This window comes from Cricetulus griseus, chromosome 2 (genome assembly GCF_003668045.3).
Source record: "Cricetulus griseus strain 17A/GY chromosome 2, alternate assembly CriGri-PICRH-1.0, whole genome shotgun sequence".
Lineage (NCBI taxonomy): Eukaryota > Metazoa > Chordata > Mammalia > Rodentia > Cricetidae > Cricetulus > Cricetulus griseus.
This window is the reverse complement of record NC_048595.1, coordinates 17,417,064-17,443,565: the sequence shown is the minus strand read 5'-3', so window position 1 is coordinate 17,443,565 and position 26,502 is coordinate 17,417,064. Positions and strand designations below refer to the sequence as shown.

Genomic DNA, 26,502 nt, shown 5'->3' with positions numbered 1-26,502 from the left:
CTGCCGTTGGGAGCATCCGCTGGCCGACGTGAGGCGGGGGAGCCGGCGTGGCGAGGCCGAAAAGGGCGGGAAAACGAAGCGCTAAAGAAAGAAAGAACGGGCTGAGGGGAGGGGCGGGACCTGCGCCTGGAGCCAATGAAGAGGGCCGAGGCTGCGGCGCCTGCGCCGGGCCGCAGAGCGCGCAGGCGCGCGCCCGGAGATCTCGCGGGAAGAAGCCGTTGTCCCTGCCGGTGCGGCTGCGGGGAGGCGGGCGAGGGGGGCGGGGAGTGGAGGCGGGAGCCAAGTCTCGCGAGAAGAGGCCGTTGCCGTAGCGGAGCCCTCTGGCTCTGTGAGAGCGTGTGAGTGGATGTGAGCCGCGCCAGAGCCGCGGACGGTTTGCCGAGCCCGTTACTGCCGCCGGCCCAGACTCCCGCCGCCGCCGCCGCCATGTCCCGCTACCTGCGCCCCCCCAACACGTCTCTGTTCGTCAGGAACGTGGCAGACGACACCAGGTGAGAGCACCGGAGCAGCCACTGCGCGGGGGAGGCCGCGGCGCACGGCGGGCGGGCGAGCGGCGAGCGGCGGCGGGGGAGGGGCGGGGCGAAGATGGCGGGGCCCGCGCGGGGACTAGGCCGCGCCGCCCGCCTCTGCCGGCCTGCGGGAGCGATGGCGGGGCCCCGGGCCGACCCGCCCCGCCACCGGGACCCCCCGGACCCCCCCCCTCCCCCCGTGCCCCGGCCGGCCGGGCGAGCGTCCTGGTTGCCCCGACGGCCACGTTCCGTGGGGTGCACGCCCCCTCGCCTTGAAAGGCCTTTCTGTTGTTGAGAGGAAAGGTCGCCGGGCCGGGTGGGGCGGGGCGGCGCGGCGAGAGCTGGGGGTCAGCCCGGGCTCCGAAGTGAGCGCCCCTTCCACCCGCTCAGGGAAGGGAGAAGATGCTAGTGAGAGACGGCGGGCGGGCGGGCGGGGCGGCGGGGCGAGTGCGTGGCTTTATTTCCCTCAGCCGCGTGCGTGGCTTGGAGACAGATAACCGGGGAGAGAGGGGGTGCTGCGATTTGAGAAACTACGGTTTTCCGGTTAAATCCGGTATTCCCTCGTGTTCCGCGGAAATGGCCTTGAACACTGAGTGCTGGATAAATGCCTCCCGTTAGGACTTTCCTAGTTCACTTAGGTGAACGGAGGCGGTACTTCAGCAGACGGGTAAAGGCTTTATCTTCAGCGATTCCCCTGCTTTGAATTGCCCTCGGAATTTTTTGCAAGAGATTTTTAGCACACCATCGTGCTTCGCGTCTGTAAATAATCTTCCAAGAAAAACTGAGGTTTTTGCTAGTGTTGTGGGGTTTTGTTTTCTCTTGTCATTACGCATACAATTAACAATAATGGTTAATTAACGACTACAAAAATCTCCCTTTTGTCATTTTGCCATTAATGCTTTAGATATTGTGGTTTTATTCTTTCACATTTTTGTTGGCTGACCTGTTGAACAGTTTTAGGGGAAGCTGGGCGTGAGGGCCCAAGCCTGTAATTCCACCACTTGGGAAGCTAGGGGTGAGTGAGTTAGGATTGCCTTGAGTTCTAAGTCAGCTTACGCCAGAATGCGACCTTGCCTTAAAGGAGAAAGAAAATGATTTATTTTTCAGAGACAGGGTTTCTCTGTAGACCAGACTGGTCTGGAATTCGGAGATCCGCCTGCCTCTGCTGGGATCAAAGGCGTGCGCTACCACTGTCAGGCCCTAATTGCTGGTTTTAAAGACTTAGAAGACATTGCTTTTTATGAATGGTAAACCCTGAGTTTTCTTACATTGTAATTATTTAACTGACATGTAAAATAGCAATAGGCTTATAAGCACCTCCCCCTTCTCTTCCTGGAGACAGGATCTCAGATGTCTTAGGCTGGCTTTGAACCTACTCTATTCTGCCTTACCCATCTTGGCTACTGGCATAAGATAACACGTCCAGCCCCACAGAGTGCTTTCTCTCCCCGCCCCCTTTTCCAGCTCAGACTATAGCCCAGGCTGCCTCTGAACTCAGCAATCCCCCAACCTCAGCTTTTCCAGTACTTGGGTTACCGGTGAGCTGCCACACTTGGGGGTTTTATTTTTGTTTCAATTGTTTTGGGTTTTTTTGTGACAGGGTCTCACTGTGTAGCCCTGGTTTACCTGGAACTCACAGATTTCCCCTGCCTCTGCCATCACAGTGCTGGAGTTAAAGAAAGGTTGGCTACCTGTTGTATGGTGTGGGATGTTTTGTTTTGTTTTGTTGGGGAGGGGTTTTTTTGTCTTTGGGTTTTTGAGACAGAGTTTCTCTTTGGTTTTTCGGGACAGGGTGTGTCTGTGTAGCTCTGGAGACCAGGCTGGCCTCCAACTCACAGAGATCTGCCTGCCTCTGCCTCCTGAGTGCTGGGATTAAAGGCATGCACCACCAACACCCGGCTGAGACAGAGTTTCTTCATGTGACCTGGCTGTCCTGGAACTCACTGTGTAGACCAGGCAAGCCTTCAACTCAGATCCACCTGCCTCTGCCTCTGCCTCCTTGGGATAAAAGATGTATGTTGAGATTCTGGAGGCTTGTTTCAGGTTGGCCAGGACAGGAATATAGGGATCCATGCTATTGTCAACCACAGTCCTTAAATTCCTTAAGATAATACTGAAATGTAATTGCTGGAACATGAACATAAAGAGTTTGAGTGTTTTCATGGTGTTTTAGGTCTGAAGATTTACGTCGAGAATTTGGTCGTTATGGTCCTATAGTAGATGTTTATGTCCCACTTGATTTCTACACTCGACGTCCAAGAGGATTTGCATATGTTCAATATCCTTTCTTCAGATGGATGATTAGTGAGGGGTGTTGAAGTTTGAAATTCAAGTTTTTATGTAAGTGGTAACATCTAAAAAACAGTCTATTTTTGTCCTAATGTCTTATGTCTTCGAATCTTTTAAATTTCTGATTCATTGCTCTATTTCTTAAAGTTAATCCAAAAATAAACATTTAAATTCCCATCCATGCTGCTGAAACTCAAATCAGTGATTATAATGTGATTTAAATTTGAATACATTGGTTGCTGCCACCTTTGCTATAAATTAAAAGTTAATGTGTTCTTGTGCTTAGCAATTAAAGTTTAGTAATCTTGTTTGTTATTTTGAATCACTTGATCAAAACAAATTGTATAACAATGAGGTAAACTTCTTTAATATTGTCCCCTAATTTGCTGTCCTCTGTTGTTACCTCAGAATGTAAAGCTGTACAGTTATGGCGACCCCAAAGAGAAAGCATGAAAGAACTTTTAGAGTAGAGTTCAACACTTAAGGCAAGTAGACAAGCCAAAGACCTCTTAAGGATCAGGCTTGAAGAGAAGGGAGAGTTTGGGAAAAGAAAAAATACAGAAAAGCTGGAAGAAGGACAAGCCTAATGGGAGACAAAGCCTCGCTTTATCCACAAAGGGGGAAAAGGTTGTTTTTCAAAGTTAAAGATAAAGCCATCTGTCATATTTGACCAAGCATCTCATGACAAGTCCTTCTGACAAGCACTAAAAGAGTTAAAGGTCAAGATGAAGTTGAATGATGGCCAAGATTAAAGGAGTCATACCTGATGTATCCTACAGAATAACTACTTTCCTTTTTTTTTTTTTTTTAAATGTTTTGCAAGCAGTTAATTTTCATAATTATGCTGGTTTGGTCTAGTGACAAAACCTGTAACTTGACTTTGTGTGGGCCTTTGATACTGTGATTGTGGTCTTGTATGAGTGTATTTTCTTCTACCTTATCACTTTGTTAAGTTTAAATTCAGCATAAATGAGTTTTAGACCAGGTAATCAAAGGCTCTTTGGAGTAGCATGAGGTACTTAAACCTAGTCACAGAGCCCTACCTAAAGGGGAAAGACAGGTGCATGCACTGGGGACTACTTAGAAAAACAGCTGGGGTGTTCTAGGGTATAGCCACTAAAAATATATAGTGATGGTTTCCTTTTGTTTTTTTTTGTTTTGTTTTGTTTTTTTAATTTGATTTGTTTTTTTCTAAGTAGCTGCTGGTTCTTAGAATCCTGCTGGCCCTGCCTAGCTTAGCATATGCTGTAGATCAGTTGGCCTTGAATGAATTGCAAAAGGCTTTCCTGGTCCTAATAAGGATGTATGGCCAGTGATCCTTGACCCAGAGTTTCAGGCGATCTTATTTCTGCACACCTTCTGTAAGATCATTTCCCTGCCCAAAATAGGAGGAGGAGCTGGAGGGGGAGGCTGAATTTGAAGCCAGGAGACTTTTTTGTTACTTAAATTTCACTTTCTTGAAACTCTGACCTTGTAAATTCTTGGTAAAACTCAGGGAAAGCCAAAAGATGCTCATGTGGGGCCAGTGGTCAGGAGAACCTTGTGAATTAGTTGTGAAACTTAAAGGATAATGCCTATATCTGGCTTATAATGTTGATCAGGGTTTGTGTGGTTTGAGGTTACCTGGGAACAATGTCAGCACTAGTTTACTTCAAGAGAATGTTGTACTTGACTGGGTAGTAAAATTCAGAGTAGGTGGTAAATTAGTTTCATTTGGGGAACATAAAGATTTCTTAATGGCCAATATAGTGATACCTGGCTATTCCTACCTAGTGCTGCTGTGTCTTCCATGTGTCTCTTCCCAGTTAGCCTTCTCTTCCTACCCTTGATTTTAAGAGGTAGGTAAATTAAAGAACCCTGCCCTCCAGGCCAAGATTCTGTTTTTAAACTATACTCTTATCTCTTGGGGTAACAAAGTAATATGCCAGTCAGTGATCTAATTCCTGTTAGTTTAGCGCCTAAGTGCAGTTAACTTTGAGGGGTGTTTGTTTACGGCATTCAAAGTTCTATCAGTTAGCCTTTTTATAGAAGTTGGAAGCAGGGTTATTTGAGACTTTGGAAAACCTCTCTTGTTTAATCTATCTGTAATAGGTTCAAGGAAGACACCTTGAAGCCTATGGCCCTTGATTACTTTCAGAACAAAAAGTGGAGGTCTAGTGATAGGCTGAAGTAGACAGTGTTTATCTGTGGAATAAATATGTTGGTCTTGAAATTTAGGGGTATTTCCTTAATTGGTGCACTTCTAATGTTTTAAAAATTGAACTGGATGTGCTTAGAGTTACAATTTTGGGATATAGTGAAAATCCATTCCAAAAATCAGCTCAGATAGGGCCTTTCATGTCCTTAGCTCCCATTAGAATGGTGCTTTTTTTTTTTCTTTTTTTTTTTCTTTTTTTTTAGAAAAGAGGTGTTTGAACAAAATAATTGTCTCAACCTAGAAGTTCTCAGAGTACTGTTGCTGGCATGAGAGAAGTGCCTTCAGTTCTCAGATGAAAAATTGGGTGACAACAGTTTCTCTACTTAGTGCTGGTAATAACTGATATGACTCAAGTGGGAACCAGTCTGAAATGCTTTCCACAGGAGGCTGTGGATTTAGGATCATAGTTAGGCTTTTTCAATCCCAGGAGTCCTTATGCTTTTACAGTCTGCATGGATGGAATATGCATTTGGCATAGTGACTGAGTGTATTGCTTGACTCTGACTTAATGCCTAAAAATGACTAGCATGCCTGTCTCTCCTGTGCAGTGCAAGGAAGACAACTACATGAAAAATAGTATTGCTTGTATCTGAAATTTTTCTTTCATCTATTGTAAAGCATATTCTGTTTTTATATCTTGTTTTATAAAGTTAATTCTTAGAATGTGGAGTGTACCTTGGTAGTTCAGTTATAGAAGATCTTATTACAGCATGTATTTGCATATGTTTCTTAAAAAGTGTACACTTTTACAGTATAAGATATAATTAATTGCAACTGCTTTTATGCTGTGGTATTAATGGCTGAGTAGACCACATAGTTAAGTTGGGTCCGGGTGAACAATCTTGGGTGATTGTGGGTTGTTTCAGACTTTGCAAACCATTTATTATCAAAGTTTACAAAACTTCTCAAGCCCCTTAACATTTAGCACATTTGAGGATGTTCGTGATGCTGAAGATGCTTTACATAATTTGGACAGAAAATGGATTTGTGGGCGTCAAATTGAAATACAGTTCGCACAGGGGGATCGGAAGAGTAAGTACCCTTATACCTAACATGTACAGTGTGTTGCTTTTTGGACATAAGTTTTTTTTTTTCTCAAGTCATCTCATAAAGAACTTACAATTTGCCAGGAATGGTGGTACACGCCTTTAACCCCAGCATTCCAGAGGCAGAAGCAGGCAGATCTCAATTCAGTGCCAATATCATCTACAAATTGAGTTCCAGGACAGCCAGGGCTGTTAAGCAGAGAAACCCTGCCTTGAAAAAAAAAAAAAAAACTTAAATCAATTGGATAATTATGTAAGTGCATTACTGGAAATGAATTCATAAGATAAGACTTGGGAAGGCTATGTAGATTAAAAAGTGTTAGGTCCTTTCAGCTTTTCTTTTGGTTTTTCGAGACAGGGTTTCTCTGTGGCTTTGGAGGCTGTCCTGGACTTAGCTTTTGTAGACCAGGCTGGCCTCAAACTCACAGAGATCTGCCTGCCTCTGCCTCCCGAGTGCTGGGACTAAAGGCGTGCGCCACCATGTATTGATTATCAGAACTGCATGATTGTATGCTGTCGCATTTTGGTGCTGCATGTTCTTTATAGGCCAAATCTTGAATTTCAGATGATCTTGTGGTATCCGTTCCTCTAGTAAAAAGTAAACATGTATTGATTAGCAAACTAATTGTGAGAAGACATTGAAAAAAGCCAGTGATTTATTAGTGTTGGTTTTTTAATATTAGCCATATTTTGATACATATTTTAAAGGTAAGCAAAGATTAATACATTCTAATTATGCCTCCTACCAAAACAAAGGCATATCTCGGATTACAAAACACATTATTTACTTCCTTAGTATAAGAGAAAGGATGAAAGAATGAGCCAGGTATAGTGACATACACCTTTAATCACAGCACTCAGATGCAAAGGCAGACAAATCTCCAGTTTGCAGCCACCCTGTCTACAGAGTGAGAGCCAGGCCTATATACTGAGGGACAGAGATGGCTCTGTTAAGATCCATGACAACTCTTCTAGAGGACCCAGATTTGATTTCCAGCATCCACATGGTGCTAGCAACCTTCTGTTCCAGAGGCCAGACCCTCATCTGGACTCTCTGGGTAATGCATGTGCAGATACACATGCAAGCGCATCATCCCTACATGTAAAATTAAAATCTTTAAGGGGGGGGGTCAGGAATGTTACACTATAGTATGAGGGTTTAGATTCTAAGGTCTTAATGGTTCTGAGTATTTCTATTCTGTTCCCCTAGCACCAAATCAGATGAAAGCCAAGGAAGGGAGGAATGTATACAGTTCCTCACGATACGATGACTATGATCGATATAGACGTTCTCGGAGCCGAAGTTATGAAAGGAGGAGATCAAGGAGTCGCTCTTTTGATTACAACTATAGAAGATCTTACAGTCCTAGAAAGTAAGTGGGACACGATGATCTATTGTTGTTTCATGTTTGTAGCCAACTACAGTGGCATTTACCTGTAATCTTACCTTCTCAGAAGACTGAGATGGGAGGACTGCATGAGCTCAGGAGTCCTTAGGCTCTCTTAAACAGTAAAATATTGTAAGGCCCTGTCTTAAAAATTTTGTTAACATATTTTTTTAAAGTTTGGGGGTGCTTTTTCTGTGTTTTTATTTTTTCTTTTTTATTTGTGTATGTTGATGATTCATTAAGACTAAAGGTGTTTTGATACTTTATTTAAAAAGTAAGACTATGAATAGACATTTGTCACTGTTTGCTTTTTCTGCTATGCTTTTTAGCAGTAGACCAACTGGAAGACCACGGCGTAGCCGAAGCCATTCCGACAATGATAGGTAAATAATTTTGCTTTGAAAAAGACTTGTGTTTTTCAATTTCAGAGTGAACTTTTGCTCTAAAAGTAACAAAATTGATTTATATAGAATCTAATTTTTACTCTAATTGTATCTCTCCTCTGTTTTGAAAGATTCAAACACCGAAATCGATCTTTTTCAAGATCTAAATCCAATTCAAGATCACGGTCCAAGTCCCAGCCCAAGAAAGAAATGAAGGCTAAATCACGTTCTAGGTCTGCATCTCACACCAAAACTAGAGGCACCTCTAAAACAGATTCCAAAACACATTATAAGTCTGGCTCAAGATATGAAAAGGAATCAAGGAAAAAAGAACCACCTAGATCCAAATCTCAGTCAAGATCACAGTCTAGGTCTAGGTCAAAATCTAGATCAAGGTCTTGGACTAGTCCCAAGTCCAGTGGCCACTGATAGTATAAATCATGATACTTTCTAGGCATGTATCATTCATTTACTCATAGTTTGGTATACTTAAATTATCAGGAATACAATGTTGCAATGATGCGTTTTAAAAAAAAATAAAATAAAAACAAACACTTGTTAGTTTTCCCTGTACCGGGCAATGGTTATAATTAAAATGATATGCTGTTGAGAAGCCACTCTTAAGAGTCCAGTTTGTTTAATGTTATGGGCAGCTACCAATTTGTGGTGTCTCTGTATATTTTTGTAAAGATTCTCATTTTTTATGCTTGAAGTATTTGGTGAAAAGATGTTGGTGACCATAATTTGCAACATTGTCTTATTAAAAATAAATTTTCATAATCCATATTTGGTAGAACTGTTAACCTAGAAATGTAGCTTGCTAATAAGATAGAATGATACAAAAGTGAAGTTGTAGCCACATTACAACACTGACTGCTCAGACACATTTAGGTTCAGGGTGGACCTTTATGTCTTGTCAAGATGTCTAAGCCCATGGTAATTATTTATGATGCAATGTGGAATAGTTTTTGTTTGTTTTGTTTTGGGTTTTTTGTTCGTTTGTTTTGGGGGGTTGTTGTTTGTTTTGTTAACTCCACTGTCTGGGGAATGATGCCAACTGGGTTAAATAGTATTTTCAGGGAGATAGAACTTTTCACTGAAACATGGAGCCTTCACTGCTTTCCCTCCTCTTCCCCGCTGGTTTCTAAGATTTGAAACATAAAAAAAATTCCCCCTTAAAGTTTTGAGCACATCAATGATGGTGGAAATCATTTTAAGGGGAAAAGACTGTTCTTAGCATACTTTCTCTAAAATTTAACTATCGTTGATCATTGTTATTTAGGGGTTTTGTTTTGTTTGTTTCTGTTAGGAGCAAGTAAACTATTTGAAAGTCCATTTTGTTTATATTCATAGTGTAAGACAAAGTGAATTTTGATGCTTAGAGCACTTAGTATGTGCATTTGTATCCCAGTTTGCCTGCCCTCTTCATGAGGGAGGCTTGCTCTTTACACCTTAGTTTATTAATTAATGTAGGCAAGTCAAAAAGATGACACTCCTAGGTGATTCTGTGGTGCCGTGAATTTTTGGGAAAAGTTGAGTTTTAAGCAAAAGCCACATCACTTAGCTTTTGATAATGTAGGACATGACTAAAATAAGAAAGTGATATACCCTTAAATATTTATAATTTCTAGCATTTCTCTTCAAGATCGTTTGGAGGCAATAAAATGATTTGAAATGTCCGGTGTCATTTCAGAATAAAAAGCAAGCCTCTTTAAGATCTTAGACTGCTTGCTTACAGAAGTGAGTGGAGGTGCTGTGGGGGACGATCCTTCTAGAGGATTACTTTATTTTTCCTTTCAATTTTGATTTTAGAAATCTAGGCCTTGCTTGTAGAGAACAAAAGATGGTTTTTTAAAAACTGTTTGTGGAATGTGTTTGGAGGATTAATTCTAGAATCTTTGTATATTTAATAGTATTTCTAACTTTCGTTTCTTTACTGTTTGCAGTTAATGTTCTTGTTCTGCTATGCAATCATTTATATGCACGTTTCTTTAATTTTTTTAGATTTTCCTGGATGTATAGTTTAAACAACAAAAAGTCTATTTAAAACTGTAGCAGTAGTTTGCAGTTCTAGCAAAGAGGAAAGTTGTGGGGTTAAACTTTGTATTTTCTTTCTTATAGAAGCTTCTAAAAAGGTATTTTTATATGTTCTTTTTAACAAATATTGTGTACAACCTTTAAAACATCAATGTTTGGATCAAAACAAGACCCAGCTTATTTTCTGCTTGCTGTAAATTAAGCAAACATGCTATAATAAAAACAAAATGAAGGAAATAATGATTAACTGGAATTATTATAGTACTGAATGAGTCTAAATTAATGGAAGTAATCCTTTGTAGATTTAGGAATATTTTAATCAGTGTTGACATTAGGCACACTAACTTGCTCTGGGGATTATAGAACTTGCCAGAAATCACGACATCTTTTACATAGTATTTTTCTTTTACATAAGAATTCCTTATGTCAAAGTCATTTCATGATTGTTCATTAAGCCTCTTGGGTTAAATAATATAAGAGGTTCCTTAGTGTTGATAGGCATATTAAAATGAGAATTTGGACAAGCTAACTATGAATTTATACTTTCATTATTACAAATTATCAATTCTGCTCTTTTCCTTCCTAACCAATACATGTTGGGTTTTATGTTAATGACATGATTTTAAATTCTTTTTCATGGAATGTTGGTGAGCATTTAAATGATAACCACTTTGGGGGGTAGGTATTTTTGTGCATTGAATTCTAGTTATTTTGCAGTAACAACTATAGCTGGTGGTTTATTATTTATGCTGTGCCAGACATTGTTAAAGAGACTTGGTTGATTTGTTCACTCTTCACAAAACCCTTTAAGGAAGATACTTCCCCCATATCAGGAAACTAAGGCACAGAGTAAAAGCTGTAAATGACAGAGCCAAGATATGAGCCCAGATTTAGTCCTTATATTTTTTAAAAACAATAGGTGAAGAGGTACCCCAATAAAATTGTGCTCAGTATCTGTAGAACTAGAAGGCCTGATGTTGGTTTGTTTTTGTCAATTTATTTTTACACCCAAACTATTTAACTTGAGAAGCTTATGCATTGTTTGTGAAATGGTATACCCAACAGAGTTTCACAAGGACCATATATACAGTTGCACTCTTAGTAAGATGATTCTACTGAGACCTGGTGAGGATTTTCACACAGTTTTAAGCTAAATGTGGATCATATTGTTAAGTTTCACAGTTGATGAGAACCTCCTGTGTATCTAGCACTGGGCTCTATTGGATAGAGTAGTTGTGTCAAGACTCAAGTGAAGGCTGACACTTCGCCTTTCTTTTTACTTAAGCTCTCTGCTTTTGCTTCTTTTTTTTTTTTTTTATAATAAGCCAAGTTAAGCAAGAAGAAAAGTGAGAGATAATGCTTCAGTGAGAAAGGACAGGTGCTACATAGAGTGTGAGCTATTAAGTTACAACCTAGGGAAAAGACCTGGGAACTACTGTACTATTCTCTTGAAAATTTGGCCCAGTAAGCTGCTACATCCAGTTCAACTAACAAAATCCTGTATACCACAGAGAAGAATAAAGAGAAAACCAAACTGACAAACATCCTTCTTTTATTTAAGACCAAACTGCAGCTGGAATACCCAGTACAGTTCTGCTTACTACACTTCAAGAAAGATCTGAAAGCGGAAAAAAGAACCAAAGAAGGGCAGTTCAAGCGACCAAAGGGTGGGTGGAAGGTGCTGCAGTATGAATACTGTACGAATATTTTGACTCTGGTCTGAAAAGATAAAAGAATTATCGAAAACTACATGGAATAATTGAAGCCCCTTCAAGTTTGAAAGTAAGCATTTTAGGACAAATAAAAGGAAATTCAACTTTGTACTTGTGGAAACTAATCCCTAAATATGAAGAGGTATATATATTGACTCATGGGTGGCAGATCCATGATAAGTTATTGGAAACTAGGATGTCTGAATATCAAGGAAGACAGCCATAGTCTCTAACAGTGCCTCTCTTGGTCTGTCTCAAACTAAATTGGATGGTAAAGGTATGATCCAATATAAAGTTTTTCTTGGTTATCTCTTAAAAGTCAGTTCCACTTATGCCAGTGTTGGCAGGTCTTGCCTTTGTTTGTTCCAGTGCCAGTATTTTCTGCTTAACTGTTTTGTTGGCATCTGAGTTATTTACTTATATACCATGTGCAGTTTACATCTAACCACTCCTTCCCAGGTTAATTCCACTTATACTTGACATCCAACCATGAGGGCCCATCTCTTTCTCACCTCTTGCCTAGACAGTATAGTATGTTCAACAGACATTTATTGAACCCTTACTGTGGGCAAAACATACTGGATAATTGGAGAATAGATAATTACTTAATTTGTGCTCACAATCTAGTGAATCATTACAGTTGGCCACATCTGGAAGGTGTGTTGTGGCGATACGTCATACCATTCATATCCTAATGTAATTATAAAACACAATATACTATCAAAGATAAGTAATTTTATGGTTGTCTGCCATTTTAAATTATCTATTTGTACCCCATAACTACAAATAATGAAGAAAACCTGTGATAAGCAGATTTATTGTGCAGTGGTTAAAATACTAGAGTAATACTAAATGGTTAACTCCTGGCTCAGTCAAACAAATAGATAATCCTCAAAATAACAAGTATTTAACTTTGTATTAAAGCAGACCCTGGGTGCTATAATTAAATTATTTTGAGGTGGACAGCTGTTACCCCATGGACTTAGTATGTTCTGTATTGGGAAAAAAAAAAGTTTACCAGATCAGACTTTTTAGTGATCTGCTTGTACATTTTATAGGGGACATATTCTGTGTGTATAGTTAATAACTTTATAGTGTAGTGTCGCAAAATGTTTTTGATTCCTTGTTAGGATATGAAGCTTGTTTATCATAACATTGATTCCATCACTTTTGAATTTTTGTTGTATTTTTGCCACATATTTAAACTGTCAAAATCTGAAATCTGGAAAGTGTAAAGCCTTTTATAACAAATTTTAAAATGTGGTAGGATTACACATAAATGAAGGGAGGTAAAATGAAGGTTATTTTATCTGTGTTAAAAACAAACATTTTTTAGTCTGCCAAAACTTAAAAAGGCAGCAAGTACCAGGTGAGAATTATAAATTTTGGCTTCATTTTTGTTGCTGTTTTTATTTTGAATCAAGTTGGAAATGCTTTTATAGTTTTATTTTCAAGGACACAATAAAAGTTGATAAAAACTGAATTTAGCATTTATTTCAAGATTATAAATAACTAAATGTATTTTATACTATTACACATAATCATTAGCATTGGATTGGTTTTAAAGATAGAGGTTCTGTGTATTAGCAGTTATCTGTGCAGTTCATGGGTATTTTGTTCTCTACCTCCCCTCTCCATTTCCTTTCTAATTGAACTTAAGGCCTTCCAGAGAAGAGAATTAAGTTGTATATTCACTTGAGGGTTTTGTTTTGTTTTTTTAAATTGTACTATTTGGGTTCCTTTGCTTAGGGGTTTCATTTGCCTGGAAATAACCTTGTTCATTTACAAATATACAATAACAGTACTTGACAGCTCTTAAGTGTGGTAAATTAGAAAGGACCCCTGTGGTTCGGGTAGCTATAGGGTTAAATTGCTTTAAGTCTGTCTACTGTGGTTTCCGTGTATATTAAAGGCTGTCAATATTACTAAGCACTTTCTATGCCAAGTTGTATGTTTTCCAGATATTCCTACTTAACCCTAAAATCAGTTGTCTTCTGTGGGATGCCCACCATGTGGACAGAAGTTTTTGCATACATACATTCATTCCTTACTACTTTCTAACTTTACTAGATAAAAAGTAGATTAAGTGTATTCCAAGATTTGTAGGCTGTTTGGAGCTTGGGCACTCAAAGCTGACTTTTCCAAATTTCAGTTTGAGTCTTTGTTGTGCTGCCCTTTAAAAAATAAAAATATTCCTTATAAGATCCTGAGATTAAAGACTGAAACTTGAGCAATAGCCAGGAATCAGGATCATCAAAGCCCTTAGATGTCCCAGAAAGGAAATGTTCTCAATTTTCGGTGATGACCTGATAGATGAATAAACAACTTGCCTTCAACTATTAGTTTCCCCAAGATAGTGTATTCATTGTGGAAGATGACTCTTTGCTCTTAAGTGTTTTTCTCTGTCTCTTCCTCCAACAGTGTTAATGTTTGTGTATTTGTAAAGCTGGTTCACCCTGTGTTAAAAGTGGAGGGATTTTTTTGTGGAGTTGGGATAAAAAGTTGAGGCATGTAAATTTCATTAGTAACAGTAGTTTGTAAAGAAGTAAAAAAAAGCCTTTGTAATCCAGGTGTTTTGCAGATCGCATTGCTTTGAATGCTGGAGACAGTAAAATAAACTGGTCTAGGTGCTTTAAAAAAAAAATTCTTGTTTTTTCTGTAGACTTTGTTGTACCTTACAGGTATGACTACTCCAGAGGACAGTTTCTTTTTTTGAGGTTTTAGAGCTATATTCTTTGATGTAGTCACTGCCCTTGAAAACAAAATTTAGAGCCATTTGAAATCCTCGTATATGTATTTTGTGCTTAATAGATTTAAAGTAAGGTTGTCGTGGAGATCATACTACACTGCCACCAAAATAACATAAAGCTTATTCAGTATGTGGCTACCAGACTTCATGAGTGCTTTTTTTATTTGTTGGTGTTTCTGCCTGCTCAGTAATGGGCTTACGGGTATGCTTTATTAGCATCTAAAGGATGAGGGGCATTTATTAAATCAATTTATAAAATGGCTAAATGTTTCAGTCCCAAACTAGAAATCCAGTTATTCCTGCATTCTAATGTATACATCGAAAACAAATGTATAGGCAGGGGCACAAGAAACATTTTGACATTAGCTTTGTTCGCAGAATTATACTAGGACATCAAATGATAATCCAGCCTTTTCCTCCAAATACTTCCTGAAGTTTGTATGAGAAAGTATGGCCTTCCTGTGGGATTGATCGAGTAATTTAAAGTGCCCTCACTCGATTGAAGTTGTGCAATTGCTGATTGCTTTGAGACAAGGTCTCCATGTAGCCCTAGCTGTCCTGGACCCTCAGACTTGTAGGCCTACACACTCTTAAAAATTTTTGCTAGTTTAAATCCTGATAATTTTCTGTAAATAATCATGGAATGGGGAAATTTTCCATTAAGCTTTTTTTTTTTTTTCCCTTCGAGACAGGGTTTCTCTGTGCCTTTGGAGGCTGTCCTGGAACAGCCTGCCTCTGTCTCTGGAGTGCTGGGACTAAAGGCATGTGCCACCATTAAACTGTCTTAAACTCAACATTTTTAAGGTTGCACAGGATTGGTTTCATTTTTTTTACCATTAGCGATTCGGGAAAGTAAGTTTACTATATGGCTGGGTATGGCGGCATACACCTTTAATGGAAGCATGCTACAGAGACCCTGCCTCAAAAGAAGGTCCAGTTTAACAAGCAGTAAGTAAGCAAAGCAGTAACCTCACAGGCCAACAGTCATATCCCAAGATTAGGTAGCCGAAAATCATTAAAATGAAAACAATCTACTGGGGAGGAAAGAAGTTTTATTTCTGAATTTTGCGATTCAAAACCAGATCATAATTATTTTATGGACTTGTCCTTTTGTATACTCAATGTTTGATTTCGGCAGTATTTGTTTTGAACTTAATTGGCGATTTTGCTTATAAGCCCTGAAAAGCAACTTGCTATTTGTACTTTGCATAAAGAATCCTGGGTCACTTAATCATTCTAGGATTTGATAAAGTCAAAATGAATCTTTGGATTTAAAAAGATGTAGAGAATCTTAAAATCTCCTTAAAAACAGGAAATGTTCTTAGCAGCTTAAAGCCTTTTGATATAAAATTTAACACAATTGATATACTGGCACTTAAGCACAAGGGCAATTAAAAAAAAAACTGGAGACCTTTAAAATTAGGCCATAGTATTAAAAAAAAAAGTTCATGGTCTTACATTCAGCAAATTGACACTAAAAAGTCTTTTGTAGAATAAAGGCCAGAAAACTTTACATATGTTACAAGATTACATGTATTTACATGGCTCTTTTCTTCCCTAGGTATTTTAATTTTCACATACACAACTCCCTGCAAAGCAAGCTTTGTAGGAGTTAGGCCAGATCACCTCAGCAGGTTTGTAAGGATGCTATCAACGTGTCCTTTGAAAGCTAGTCAATATTTTGAAAGAGATTTGGTACATAAATGCCTATCCACTGACTGCATTTAAGAAATGACCACGGGGCTATCTACCTAATTCTAATAAGCTACAAGTGCCTTTACACATTTGCCACAAATATATGTAGCTACTTACAAAGATGCCTATAATGTTACGGTTTGGGTCCCTAGAATATGTAACTCAACTGTGTACCTTGTTTGCAGTCTTTGTATATCTTAACTAAACACTGTCTTTTGTTTGGTTTCTTGTTAGACAATAAAGCTGGTTACTGATCCCCAAATCTAAGCTTCAATTTAGTTAGCAAGACTACCAAGTAGAATTAGTTAAATTATCCTGACACTACACACACTACATAAATGTTTGAGTATACTTGTAAATTAGCAGTTTTATATAAAACTTCCCTAAAGTCAAACCAACTGATGGCTATGTGAACATCACAAAATTTAAAAGTACTTAAGATTTTTAAACCTGTACTTTAAGTAGGGTTTTAAGTTGAAATGTCATTGTTTCCTTATCTGAAGGGTTCAATGAAACAGGAACCCAGTGGCTTGGTGGCTTGGGAAGAACACTTGGTGATGGTGGTTCACTAAATTTGGCTCCGGCATAGTTCTGGTTAGCTTGAGGCTTAAAAAGCAAGCTTGGGCTTGATAGGCTAGCATTCCAACTTGGGTTGTTGGCGAGGCTCTTGTTCTTGCCCCCATTCTGCATGGCCTGCCGCGCAGCTGCCGCCGGATTGTACCCGTGTCCTCTTTCTTTTTTCTTAGGAACCATCTTCATCTGGGAATTCTGATCCTTGGTCTTCTGTCTATTGTGCTGTTGTTGGTTCTTACTAACATTTCTAGATTGGGGGGCTGGAATGTTATACCTCTCTCCACCACCCATCTTCAGCTTCTTTGTCACCTGAAAATAAATAAATGTAAACTAGTAAAATTCCACATATCCTTTCTGAAGTTTCCATAGCTCCGATTCTAGAAATGTTAGTAAAGAAAACAAGGCTAGCTGTTAGGAGACAGACTTGCCCCACCAGAGCATTCACCTCAAAAATATTGAAGCAAGTCCTGAATCAAACACCAAAAACAAAAAAAATTTATTTTTGTGAAAGCTAAATAAAATTAGCGAGATCTAGTCGTTCTGTGTACAGCCTAAGAAAATGGCCCACACACTTAAATTCACCACCGCCCCTTTCAGGCAGGGTGGCCTTATACCAGACTGGCCTCCAACTTGTTTTGTTTTCGAGACAGGGTTTCTCTGTGGCTTTGGAGGCTGTCCTGGAACTAGCTCTTGGAGACCAGGCTGGTCTCGAACTCACAGAGATCCACCTACCTCTGCCTCCCGAGTGCTGGGATTAAAGGCGTGTGCCACCACTTCTCGGCCTGAGGTTTTTTTGGTTTTTAAGACAGGGTTTCTCTGTGGCTTTGGAGCCTATCCTGGCACTCGCTCAGACCAGGCTCTCAGAAATCCACCTGCCTCTGCCTCTGCCTCTGCCTCCGGAGTGCTGGGATTAAAGGTGTGCGCCACCGACGCCCGGCCCGGCCTCCAACTTTAGTTTTCCCCAGCCTCTTGAGTGCTAGGATTGCAGGCAGGGATAAAGCATGGCTACAGTCCTTAATGGGTTAGAAGTGCATCTATCATTCAATAGGATACCTTTCAGTCTCCTTTTCAGATCGCAGGGTTTCCACTCTGTGTCCTCTTCCCTGCTGCCACGCCCAGGATAAGAGATGTTGCTTTCTGCTAGATCCTTTTCTTTGTCTCAATACATAAGTTTTCATGAGCCAATCTGCTGATTTCAGCCTGGGAGCTGAGGCCAACATCGAGTCTCCTCAGCACACAAGTTTGAGAGAAGTCCTAGCTAGAAAAGGAAAGATAATTCTTGAAAACAACCCAAGAAAGTGATCGCTTAAACTTTCTACAGAAGTAAATGGCTACTTCAAGGCCTCTAGATGTATCAAACCGTGACTTTCTTTGATCTCATAAACGTCCACTTAACTCTTGGTGATGTCTACATTTTAAAGTCAAACTTAGGAAGCATTCGCTCCTGTGACCACACCAAGGAACTAGGGACCATGTTAAGTCCGGATTTTCTGCTTCCAACCCCACACGTTTCCACACCAATGCTCTTCCCAACAATGTACATTGCGCTTTAGGTTACGACTCTACACTCCGGGTCCCGAAACATGGTGACATTTTTAAGCACGCACGCACGCACGCACGCAAGCCTCCCTAAAGTGAACAGTCAAACTAGCAAATACACCCTCACAAGACTGAGAAAGCCTCCAATATTTTTGTCCCAAGGTCCGCACTCCCAGCCCGGGGCTCGCCGCCGATGCCCCAGGGCTCAGCTAGGGGGCCGCGCTGCCGACCCTGCTTCCTCTTCAGCGGGGCCCAACAATGGGGCCCGCGGTGGCCAACATGGCCGCCCCCGCCACACTCACCGACTTCGAGTTCGGGCGGCAGCGGCGACTCCCTCTCGACCTCCAAACCTCCCTCCCTTTCCAGGGAGAAACGATGCACCGATCAAACCTGCCCACCAGCAACTCACAGACCACAGTTCCGTCTTCAACCCAGCTCCTTCTACCTTTACCGACAAAATGGAGGCCGCTGTGAGCGCGGAAGAGGGCCGGCGCCTCGGCGGCCAATGAGGACGCAGCTCCGCGCGTCGCGGCCAATGAGGCGCCGGCCGCCGCCTGTTGCTGGGGTCGGGGAGCGAGTGCGGGCAGGCTGTTGTGGTGGTTTGAAATCCTGCGGGAGGAGCATGTCGGGAGTAACTGCCCAGCCTCGGGAGCCGCGCTGCTGCGGGGCTCTCCGTGGGCCGCCGGCCTCCAGCTGCGCTCGCTGGTCACATAGCCACTTTTTATGGGTAGAAAATACTCAGCTGCCTCGGTGGCCAGGCCCCTGCCCAGCTGCCCTCAGTGGTTCGCCGCCCCGGGGCTGCAGTGGGTCGCCTCCCCACCCCGAGCCCCGCAGCCCTTCTGCACACGGCCGTCTTCACTCCTTCCGCGCCCCCCTCTCATCTAACTTGGGCTTTTCTGCTGGACCTGAACAGGCAACATCATCAGGGTCTGCTAAAAAGCAGCGCTGGCCGGTCCCTACTACATTTTTTTTTTTACCTTGTTTATTTTACTAAATAAAACGAGGGAGGAAAAAGATGCGGCTCAAGTATGACAGCAAGGCTCGGGGAAGAAAAAAGAGGGACACCTTTTGGTTTTTTGTTTTTGAAAAAGAAAAATACTATGTATCCCAAAATCAATGGTTTTAAAGGTGAACACTAAATTCTATAAATAATTCTGAGGGTAAGTGACCCAAATCTATCGGTTTGAGCTGGGTGTCGTGGCTCATTTTTGTAATCTCAGCTTCTCAATTTCCAGGTCAGTCCGGACTACACAGCAAAACTCTGTCTCAACGAAACAAAAACATTTCTTTGGCTCCAAATTGTGATGCAGTTGCCCCCAGAATTTTGCAACCCTGTACACATGTACCATGCGTGCTTACTCGGCACCCCACTCACACTAGATTTTTGCTTATTTCATTTCATCCTTAAAGCAATTTTAAGGGCAATGTGCTGTTTTGATCCCCATTGTACCAGGGAAGTATCTTGCAATTCAGAAAATCTCAGTGGTACTATGCTTCCAAGCATGATGCTGCAGTGACATTCCAGAGCAATTCATGTACGGTAGAGTGTTTATTTCCTCCCTGTGCCTAATAGGTGCTTGACCTAGAGAACACAGAGATTGTTGCTGACATTGCCAGGAGGTTGGGTAGCAGGAAGCCCATGTCTTGCCATCTGGCAGAACCCACTCTCTACAAGGTCAGAGTCAGACTGCCCTTGGGAGATCATGGTTCTGGCTTTCGCCATCTGTAGCTCATTAATAGCTACCAACAGCCACAAGAGCTCTGAACTAGGGACCATGTGTGAAAAAATAATGCCTCTTCAGAGAGAGAGAGAGAGAGAGTGCGCGTGCGTGCGTGCGTGCGTGCGTGTGTGCGTGCGAATAGGTGTCTGCATTGCATGCTTGCAGGGCCTGGGATGCCCGAAGAGGGCGCGCGATCCTGGGTAAGGCATTACAGATGACCATAATCTGCCATGTGGGTGCTGGTCCTCTGCAAAGCCACGAGTGTGCTTAACCACTAAGCCATCTCTTGGGTCTCCATACCAACCTTGTTTGTTTGTTTTTAGAGACAGGGTTTCTCTGTGTAGCTTTGGAGGCTGTCCTGGCACTCGATCTGTAGACCAGGGTGGAACTCACAGAGATCCACCTGCCTCTGCCTCCCGAGTGCTGGGATCAAAGGCGTGCGCCACCACCGCCCGGCCATATATATGTTTTTAATCCCAGCACTCGGGAGGCTGAGGCAGGCAGATCTCCCTGAGTTAAAGGTCAGCCTGATGTTCAGAGCGAGTTCCAGGATAGCTAGGACACAGAGAGAGACTCTGTCTCGAAAAACAAAAGAACAAAAATCAGTACCACAAACACAATCCAGTCACTGGTTCTCAGTTCAAGTAGAAAAGTGCTAGCCAGGCCTGGTGGCACACCTTTGATGCCAGGACAGCCAAGACTACACAGGGAAAGCCTGTCTTGGGGGGCATGGAGGAGGGAGGAGATGCTGATGCAAACCTCTCTGTGGATGCAGATCTCAATACAAGGGGCAAATAGTTAACAAAGGCAGCAGTGGTTTCTTTCTTTTTAAGTCCAGGTCTTACTATGTAGCCTTGGCTTGTCTTGAACTCACTGAGATCTGCCTACTTCTTGTCTCCTAGTGCTGGGACTAAAAGCTGGGTAGTTTTCTTCTTTTTAATTATTTGTATTTTATGTACATTGGTGTTTTGCCTGTGTGAAGTTGTCAGATCCCCTGGAACAGGAGTTATAGACAGTTGTGAGCTGCCATGTGGGTGTTGGGAATTGAACCTGGGTCCTCTAGAAGAGCAGCCAGTGCTCGCTCTCTCTCTCTCTCTCTTTTTTTTTTTTTTTTTTTTTTTTTGGAGGCAGGGGTTCAGACAGGGTTTCTCTGTGGCTTTGGAGGCTGTCCTGGAACTAGCTCTTGTAGACCAGGCTGGCCTTGAACTCACAGAGCTCTGCCTGCCTCTGCCTCCCAAGTGCTGGGATTAAAGATGTGTGCCACCACCACCAGGCTTGCAGCCAGTGCTCTTAACCCACTGAGCCATCTCTCTAGCCCCAAGGCTGGGTGTTTGATTTAAAACATTTATTTAACCAAAATTTATCCAGCTGGGCCCTTTGCCACACTTTAGGATTATAAAAGTAGATGGAGCCTTATCTATGCAAATGGAGCCCAAAAATCCTTTCTTAATTATCAGAGAAGGAAAGTGAAGTTTGTGGACACTCATCCTGTTTTTCTTCAGTGTCTAAAAACAGTCAATGCCAACTACAGACATAAACAACCTGCTCTTGTTAGGGAATTAGAAGTTAACCTGCCATTGCTAAGGAGGTTCAGGCTGAAGGTTTTCCCAAGTGAGAATCTTTTGTTTGTTTGTTTGTTTGTTTGTTTGTTTGTGACTGGGTTTCTCTGTGTAGCCCTGGCTGTCCTGGAACTGGATCTGTAGACCAAGCTGGCCTCGAACTCACAGAGATAAACCTGCCTCTGCCTCACAAGTGCTGGGATTAAAGGCATGCACCACCACTGCCCAGCGAATCTTTTCGTTCTAAACCAGTAAAAGTGTGTAGGTGGTGGTACTCGGTGGTAAAGTGTTAGTTGTGAAGTATATGGAGCTGAGTTCAGAACCTCTGGGCTCACATAGAAGTTTGTAACTGCCGTGGAGGTTAATCACTCACGAGCTGCAGTCTAGCCAGCGAGCCCCAAATTCAGTCAAAAAATGAAGTGGAGGACTCAGACCTGGTGGCAACACCTTTAACTCCAGCATTTGGGGGACAGAGGCCGGTGAATCTCTGAATTCCAGGCTCTAGCCAGGCTTAGTGAGAACCTGTGTCTTTTTGAGTAAAAAAAAAAAAAAAAAAAAAAAAAGTGGGGCTGGCTCCTTAGCTGAGCTGGTATAGGAAAATAATGCCATAAGCCATCCAGGGATGTCAGCCTCTGACCTCAACAGGCACACCTGTGCCCAAACAGACACCACACACACAGTTTTGTAAATAGTCACCACCTAATCTAAATGGAAATAGAATGAGAAGAAACAGGACAGGCCAAGGGACTGCTGAGGTCTCAGATTCTGGAGGGCCGGGGGATTGGCATGGTCACCCTGTGGGCCACACCTTTACAAGTCTCTAGTCTACTAATTGGCTTGTAGACCGGTCGCTTAAAGCTGTTCTTTCTCTTTAAGTTTGTTTATATAAATTCGGGGACAGTTTGGATGTCTGCAGGCCTGAAGCTGATGTCTTATTTCAGTTTATCAGAAAATCCATACCTGCCAAAACCGTAACCGGAGCACCAGCCGGTGGGACTGGGAGATTCGGGGCTCTCACATGGTTACCAAACTGGTATGAAAACCCACACCTCCTTCGGCACGTACACCGCGAATTTGTTTCCTGGGGAAGTATCTGGGGCTGGTTGCACAAGTTCACACATTCCGGAGAACTTGCAAGTCTATTGTCAGCCATTCCAGTCATCTGATTCTAATTACCAAACACGGAGCACAGGAAGTCTGTGGGAAACTCCCATGGCTCTCACGATGCTCAGAGAGGGGTTCAGCCTGCAAGACCTTAAAGAACTTGGCTGCCTGAGCTACGGAATGCCACCCCACATTCAGGGTCTTGGGGGAAGGACCCATGAGTGTTCCAGTCCAGCTGAGTCCAGTGTCTCATTAGTACAGTCACTGTTCTGATTCTCTGCCAGTCCCTTGTCATGGAGTCCCTGTTCCCTGTGTAGCTCTCAACAATACAGGAGAGAACATTTTCTAAACACCCTGGGTTATTTCACTTAGGTCTTCTGTGGAAATGGGTTGTTTGAACAGGACCTCATGCACCTCAAATGGACCTCAAACTTGCTTTGCAGCTGAGAATGGCCTTGAGAGACCTTGCTGCTTGCCCTTCCCAAGGGCTGGGATTACAGGTGTACACCACCATGCCTGGCCTACTTTATTTATGATTTTGAAAACACTATATTGTGGAAATGTTTCCCTGTATATACAAACATGCATGAATGATTATTAGTAGAATTTGATGCTATGACCATATGTCGCTAATTGTACAGTCCTCCGATGTTTGCAGGTTTCTGCTATTATATGTTGACCTGGATTTCCTTATAAATTTTCACCTCCTTAAATAAATTTCCCTTAAATTCCCAGCTATGAAAATATCAGGACTCGGGGCGTTGGTGGTGTACACCTTTAATTCCAGCACTCGGGAGGCAGAGATGGGGGATCTCTGTGAGTTCGAGGCTAGCCTGGTCTACAAGAGCTAGTTCCAGGACAGCCTCCAAAGCCACAGAGAAACCCAATCTAGAAAAACCAAAAAACAAAAAAAAAATTGTTTCAATTATTTTTTCTGAGGAGGGGTGGTTTCAAGGCAGGGTTTCTCTGTGACTTTGGAGGCTGTCCTGGTACTAGCTCTTGTAGACCAGGCTGGTCTCAAACTCACAGAGATCTGCCTGCCTCTGCCTCCCGAGTACTGGGATTAAAGGCGTGCGCCACCAACGCCCGGCTTGAAATAGTTTTTAAAGGTGTTTTTAAAGTCACATACTATATATGGCCTCTTATACAATATGACCCATGGGACAGCTCTTAGTTCCACAGAACATGTTGCTAATAAGGTCTCTTGATTCACTGAAATCAGCATCTTCCCTAGCTGCCAACTTGTCAGTTGATAAACTACAAACATCTGGGATTTTCCATGGACTAAAGCAGGCCAATGTTTTCCGTTTGGCTTATGGCTTTGGTTCAGGAAGAAACTGTGGACAAAGAGCCCATATTTTGCTACAGAAAAAAAAAATCCATTGTTTTCATAGATGATTAAAACAGCTTGCCCTAGTTGACAGATAATGCAGCCTCCACTCTTGGCAACAGCAGGCAATGAGGGAGCCCACAGCTCCTCAAGTCCAAGGAATTGAATTGATTTGCCAGGGACCATCTAACCCTCACCTCTCCTTGGGGGAGGACCCCCCACCCCCATGTGCTCCAGGCTGCCCTGGAACTCACGACTCTCCTGCTTCAGGGTCCAGCTGTAGCCTACGGATCCCAGGGCATTGAGCTTGGACTTTCCAGTCATTCTTTGCCTTATCTGCTTTGTTGTCTTTGATTTGTTGAAGGTGCCACATGACATTCATGAGCATCAGCTTTTGTGTACTCCAAACACACTGTTCTCAGCTGCGGACATATAGCTCAGTGGTTTATTTCTGGCCTAACATGCACAAGGCTCTAGGTTAAAACCCAGCACCACCTAAAAAACAAATATACTGTCGGGCGGTGGTGGCGCACGCCTTTAATCCCAGCACTCGGGAGGCTGAGGCAGGCGGATCTCTGTGAGTTCGAGACCAGCCTGGGCTATAAGAGCTAGTTCCAGGACAGCCTCCAAAGCTACAGAGAAACTCTGTCTCGGAAAGAAAGGAAGGAAGGAAGGAAGGAAGGAAGGAAGGAAGGAAGGAAGGAAGGAAGGAAGGAAGGAAGGAAAAAATTGGCTAGAAACAAGCCAAACTAAGGCAGGGCATTCATAAGTAAGAATAAGTCTCTGTGTATTTATTTGGGAGCTGGGCTGAAGGCCCCCAAAGAGTAAAAACAACAACAAAACAAAAACAAAAACCAAACAACACTCAGCTACATAATCACCTTTGAGACCAGCCCTGGAAATGTGAGAAAATGGAAGAAAGGAGGAAAGAAAAGCACCAAGGCAGAGTGATTTCCAGCAAGCCCAAAGCCTGCCTTCCATCCTCAGCACACGCCTTTAGTCTCATTTGGGTTCAAGATCATGACCAGAAAAGATGGTTCAGTGGGTAAGCGCATCACAGCCTGAATTTGATCCTGAGGACCCACATGGTGAAAGGGGAAAACCAACGCTCAGAAGTTGTCCCGACTTTTATGCGGCTTCTTTGGGGTGCTCACACTCACAGGCACAGTTATCCTCAACCATATAGTAAGTAAGACAAGTCTGGACAACATGAGATCCTGCCTCAACATGGGAAAGAAAAAAATGGAAAAAATAAAGCAACGACTCAACAGCATCAGTTCAAAAAGCAAAACAAGAAAGTGGTGCACTGTAGTCTCCGTGCAGGATAGCTGCCTCTGCATCTGAGAACCGGAAATGTTGCTCCCTGTTCTCATTTAAGACTGTGATATGCAAACCTCAGCTGACTGCTGAGAGAAGGAGAGTAACTCTCTCTCTCTCTCCCTCCCTCTCTCTCTCTCTCTCTCTCTCTCTCTCTCTGTCTGTCTGTCTCTCTCATGCTGCAGTTGGTTAGCATTAGGCCAATAAATTTGAGAAATGCTATTTAGATTCTAGAATCTGCTCTCCGATGTCGAAAAGAAAGATCAGATGCACCAATGAGCAAGAACAAAGTAAATAGCCTCCCTTCCTTAGGTCCCCAGGCTTGTGGGCATTTTCCTGGTGGACTCTCATAGGCAGCTGCCTCGGAACATTACCATCTCTCTCAAACTCCCCCAGAGTTTCTGGGTCAAGTCACACGCAAAAGACAAGTTTCTCTTGTCCTGAGGGAGTTCAGCTTTCAAGTGGGCTCTCCTCTCCAAGTCCTACCCTGCAGACTGTGACCCTCAAGAATGGGACCGGGAGTGGCTTCCAGAGTCCTGAGGAACTCTCCTTCCTTTGTGACCACCCTGAAAAACTCTCTGGAAAGAAAATATCGGGTTAGGTTTAAAGTCCAAAATAGGAAGCTTGCATTAGAAGCACTCTGGAATGTAGGGAATTTTAAAATGTGTTTTTAAGGGTGTTCTGTTTTTATCTTGTTTTCATTAACAAGTGGGAATGATTGGCTCAATGCCTCAGCCTAAGTGGGGAGAATATCTAAATGTTTTTTTTTTTTTTTTCTGAGTCCCATTTCAGCCCCTGACATTGAATTAGACGTTGTACAGGTTACAGAGAAGGATTAAGACATGGGCCTGGATCCCTGAGGTAGCACAGCAGATAAAAGTGCTTGTCACCTGCTGGGTGGTGGTGGCACATCCCTTTAGTCCCAGCACTCAGGAGGCAGAGGCAGGTGGATCTCTGTGAGTTTGAGACCAGCCTGGTCTACAGGAGCTAGTTCCAGGACAGGCTCCAAAGCCACAGAGAAACCCTGTCTTGAAAAACCAAGAAAAAAAAAGAAGTGCTTGCCCCCAAGCCTGATGTTCAAGCACACATGGTGGAAGAAGAAAACTGACTCTCAAGTTGTTTTTTGACTCCCACCAGAGTGCCATGGCATGGTCAGTGGTGGTGCACGCTTTTAATCGAAGCAAGCAAGAGGCAGAGGCAGGCGGATCTCTGTGAGTTTGAGGCCAGCCTGATCTACAGAGCAAGTGCCAGGACAGCCAGGACCACACAGAGAAACTCTGTATTGGAAAACAAAACAAAAACAAACAAAAGAGCTCAAGACTGCTGGATATGGTACTGTACCCCCATAATCCTA

At 42.4% G+C, this 26,502-nt stretch overlaps 2 protein-coding genes across 7 annotated transcripts; one reads left to right on the top strand and one right to left on the bottom strand.

Moving 5' to 3' along the window:
• The first annotated feature begins 300 nt into the window (after positions 1-300).
• On the top strand, positions 301-13,490 carry Srsf10 (serine and arginine rich splicing factor 10). 6 transcript variants are annotated; one of them, XM_027399704.2, is made up of 7 exons: positions 302-491; positions 2,683-2,787; positions 5,924-6,027; positions 7,252-7,414; positions 7,759-7,812; positions 7,944-8,045; positions 11,411-13,490. In XM_027399704.2, the coding sequence occupies exons 1-7, from the start codon at positions 427-429 to the stop codon at positions 11,469-11,471; spliced, it is 654 nt and encodes a 217-aa protein (XP_027255505.1). In that variant the 5' UTR covers positions 302-426; the 3' UTR covers positions 11,472-13,490. The 6 variants fall into 6 exon arrangements, with proteins under 6 accessions (XP_027255501.1, XP_027255505.1, XP_027255503.1 ...); XM_027399700.2 differs by lacking the exon at positions 11,411-13,490 and having other exon boundaries at positions 301-491; positions 7,762-7,812; positions 7,944-10,089; XM_027399702.2 differs by lacking the exon at positions 7,944-8,045 and having other exon boundaries at positions 7,762-7,812.
• Positions 13,491-15,342: 1,852 nt separating this feature from the next.
• On the bottom strand, positions 15,343-17,770 carry Pnrc2 (proline rich nuclear receptor coactivator 2). Its single transcript, XM_035439512.1, has 2 exons — positions 17,632-17,770; positions 15,343-16,887 (listed from the first exon to the last, which is right to left on the bottom strand). The coding sequence occupies exon 2, from the start codon at positions 16,867-16,869 to the stop codon at positions 16,450-16,452; it is 420 nt and encodes a 139-aa protein (XP_035295403.1). The 5' UTR covers positions 16,870-16,887; positions 17,632-17,770; the 3' UTR covers positions 15,343-16,449.
• Positions 17,771-26,502: the final 8,732 nt, after the last annotated feature.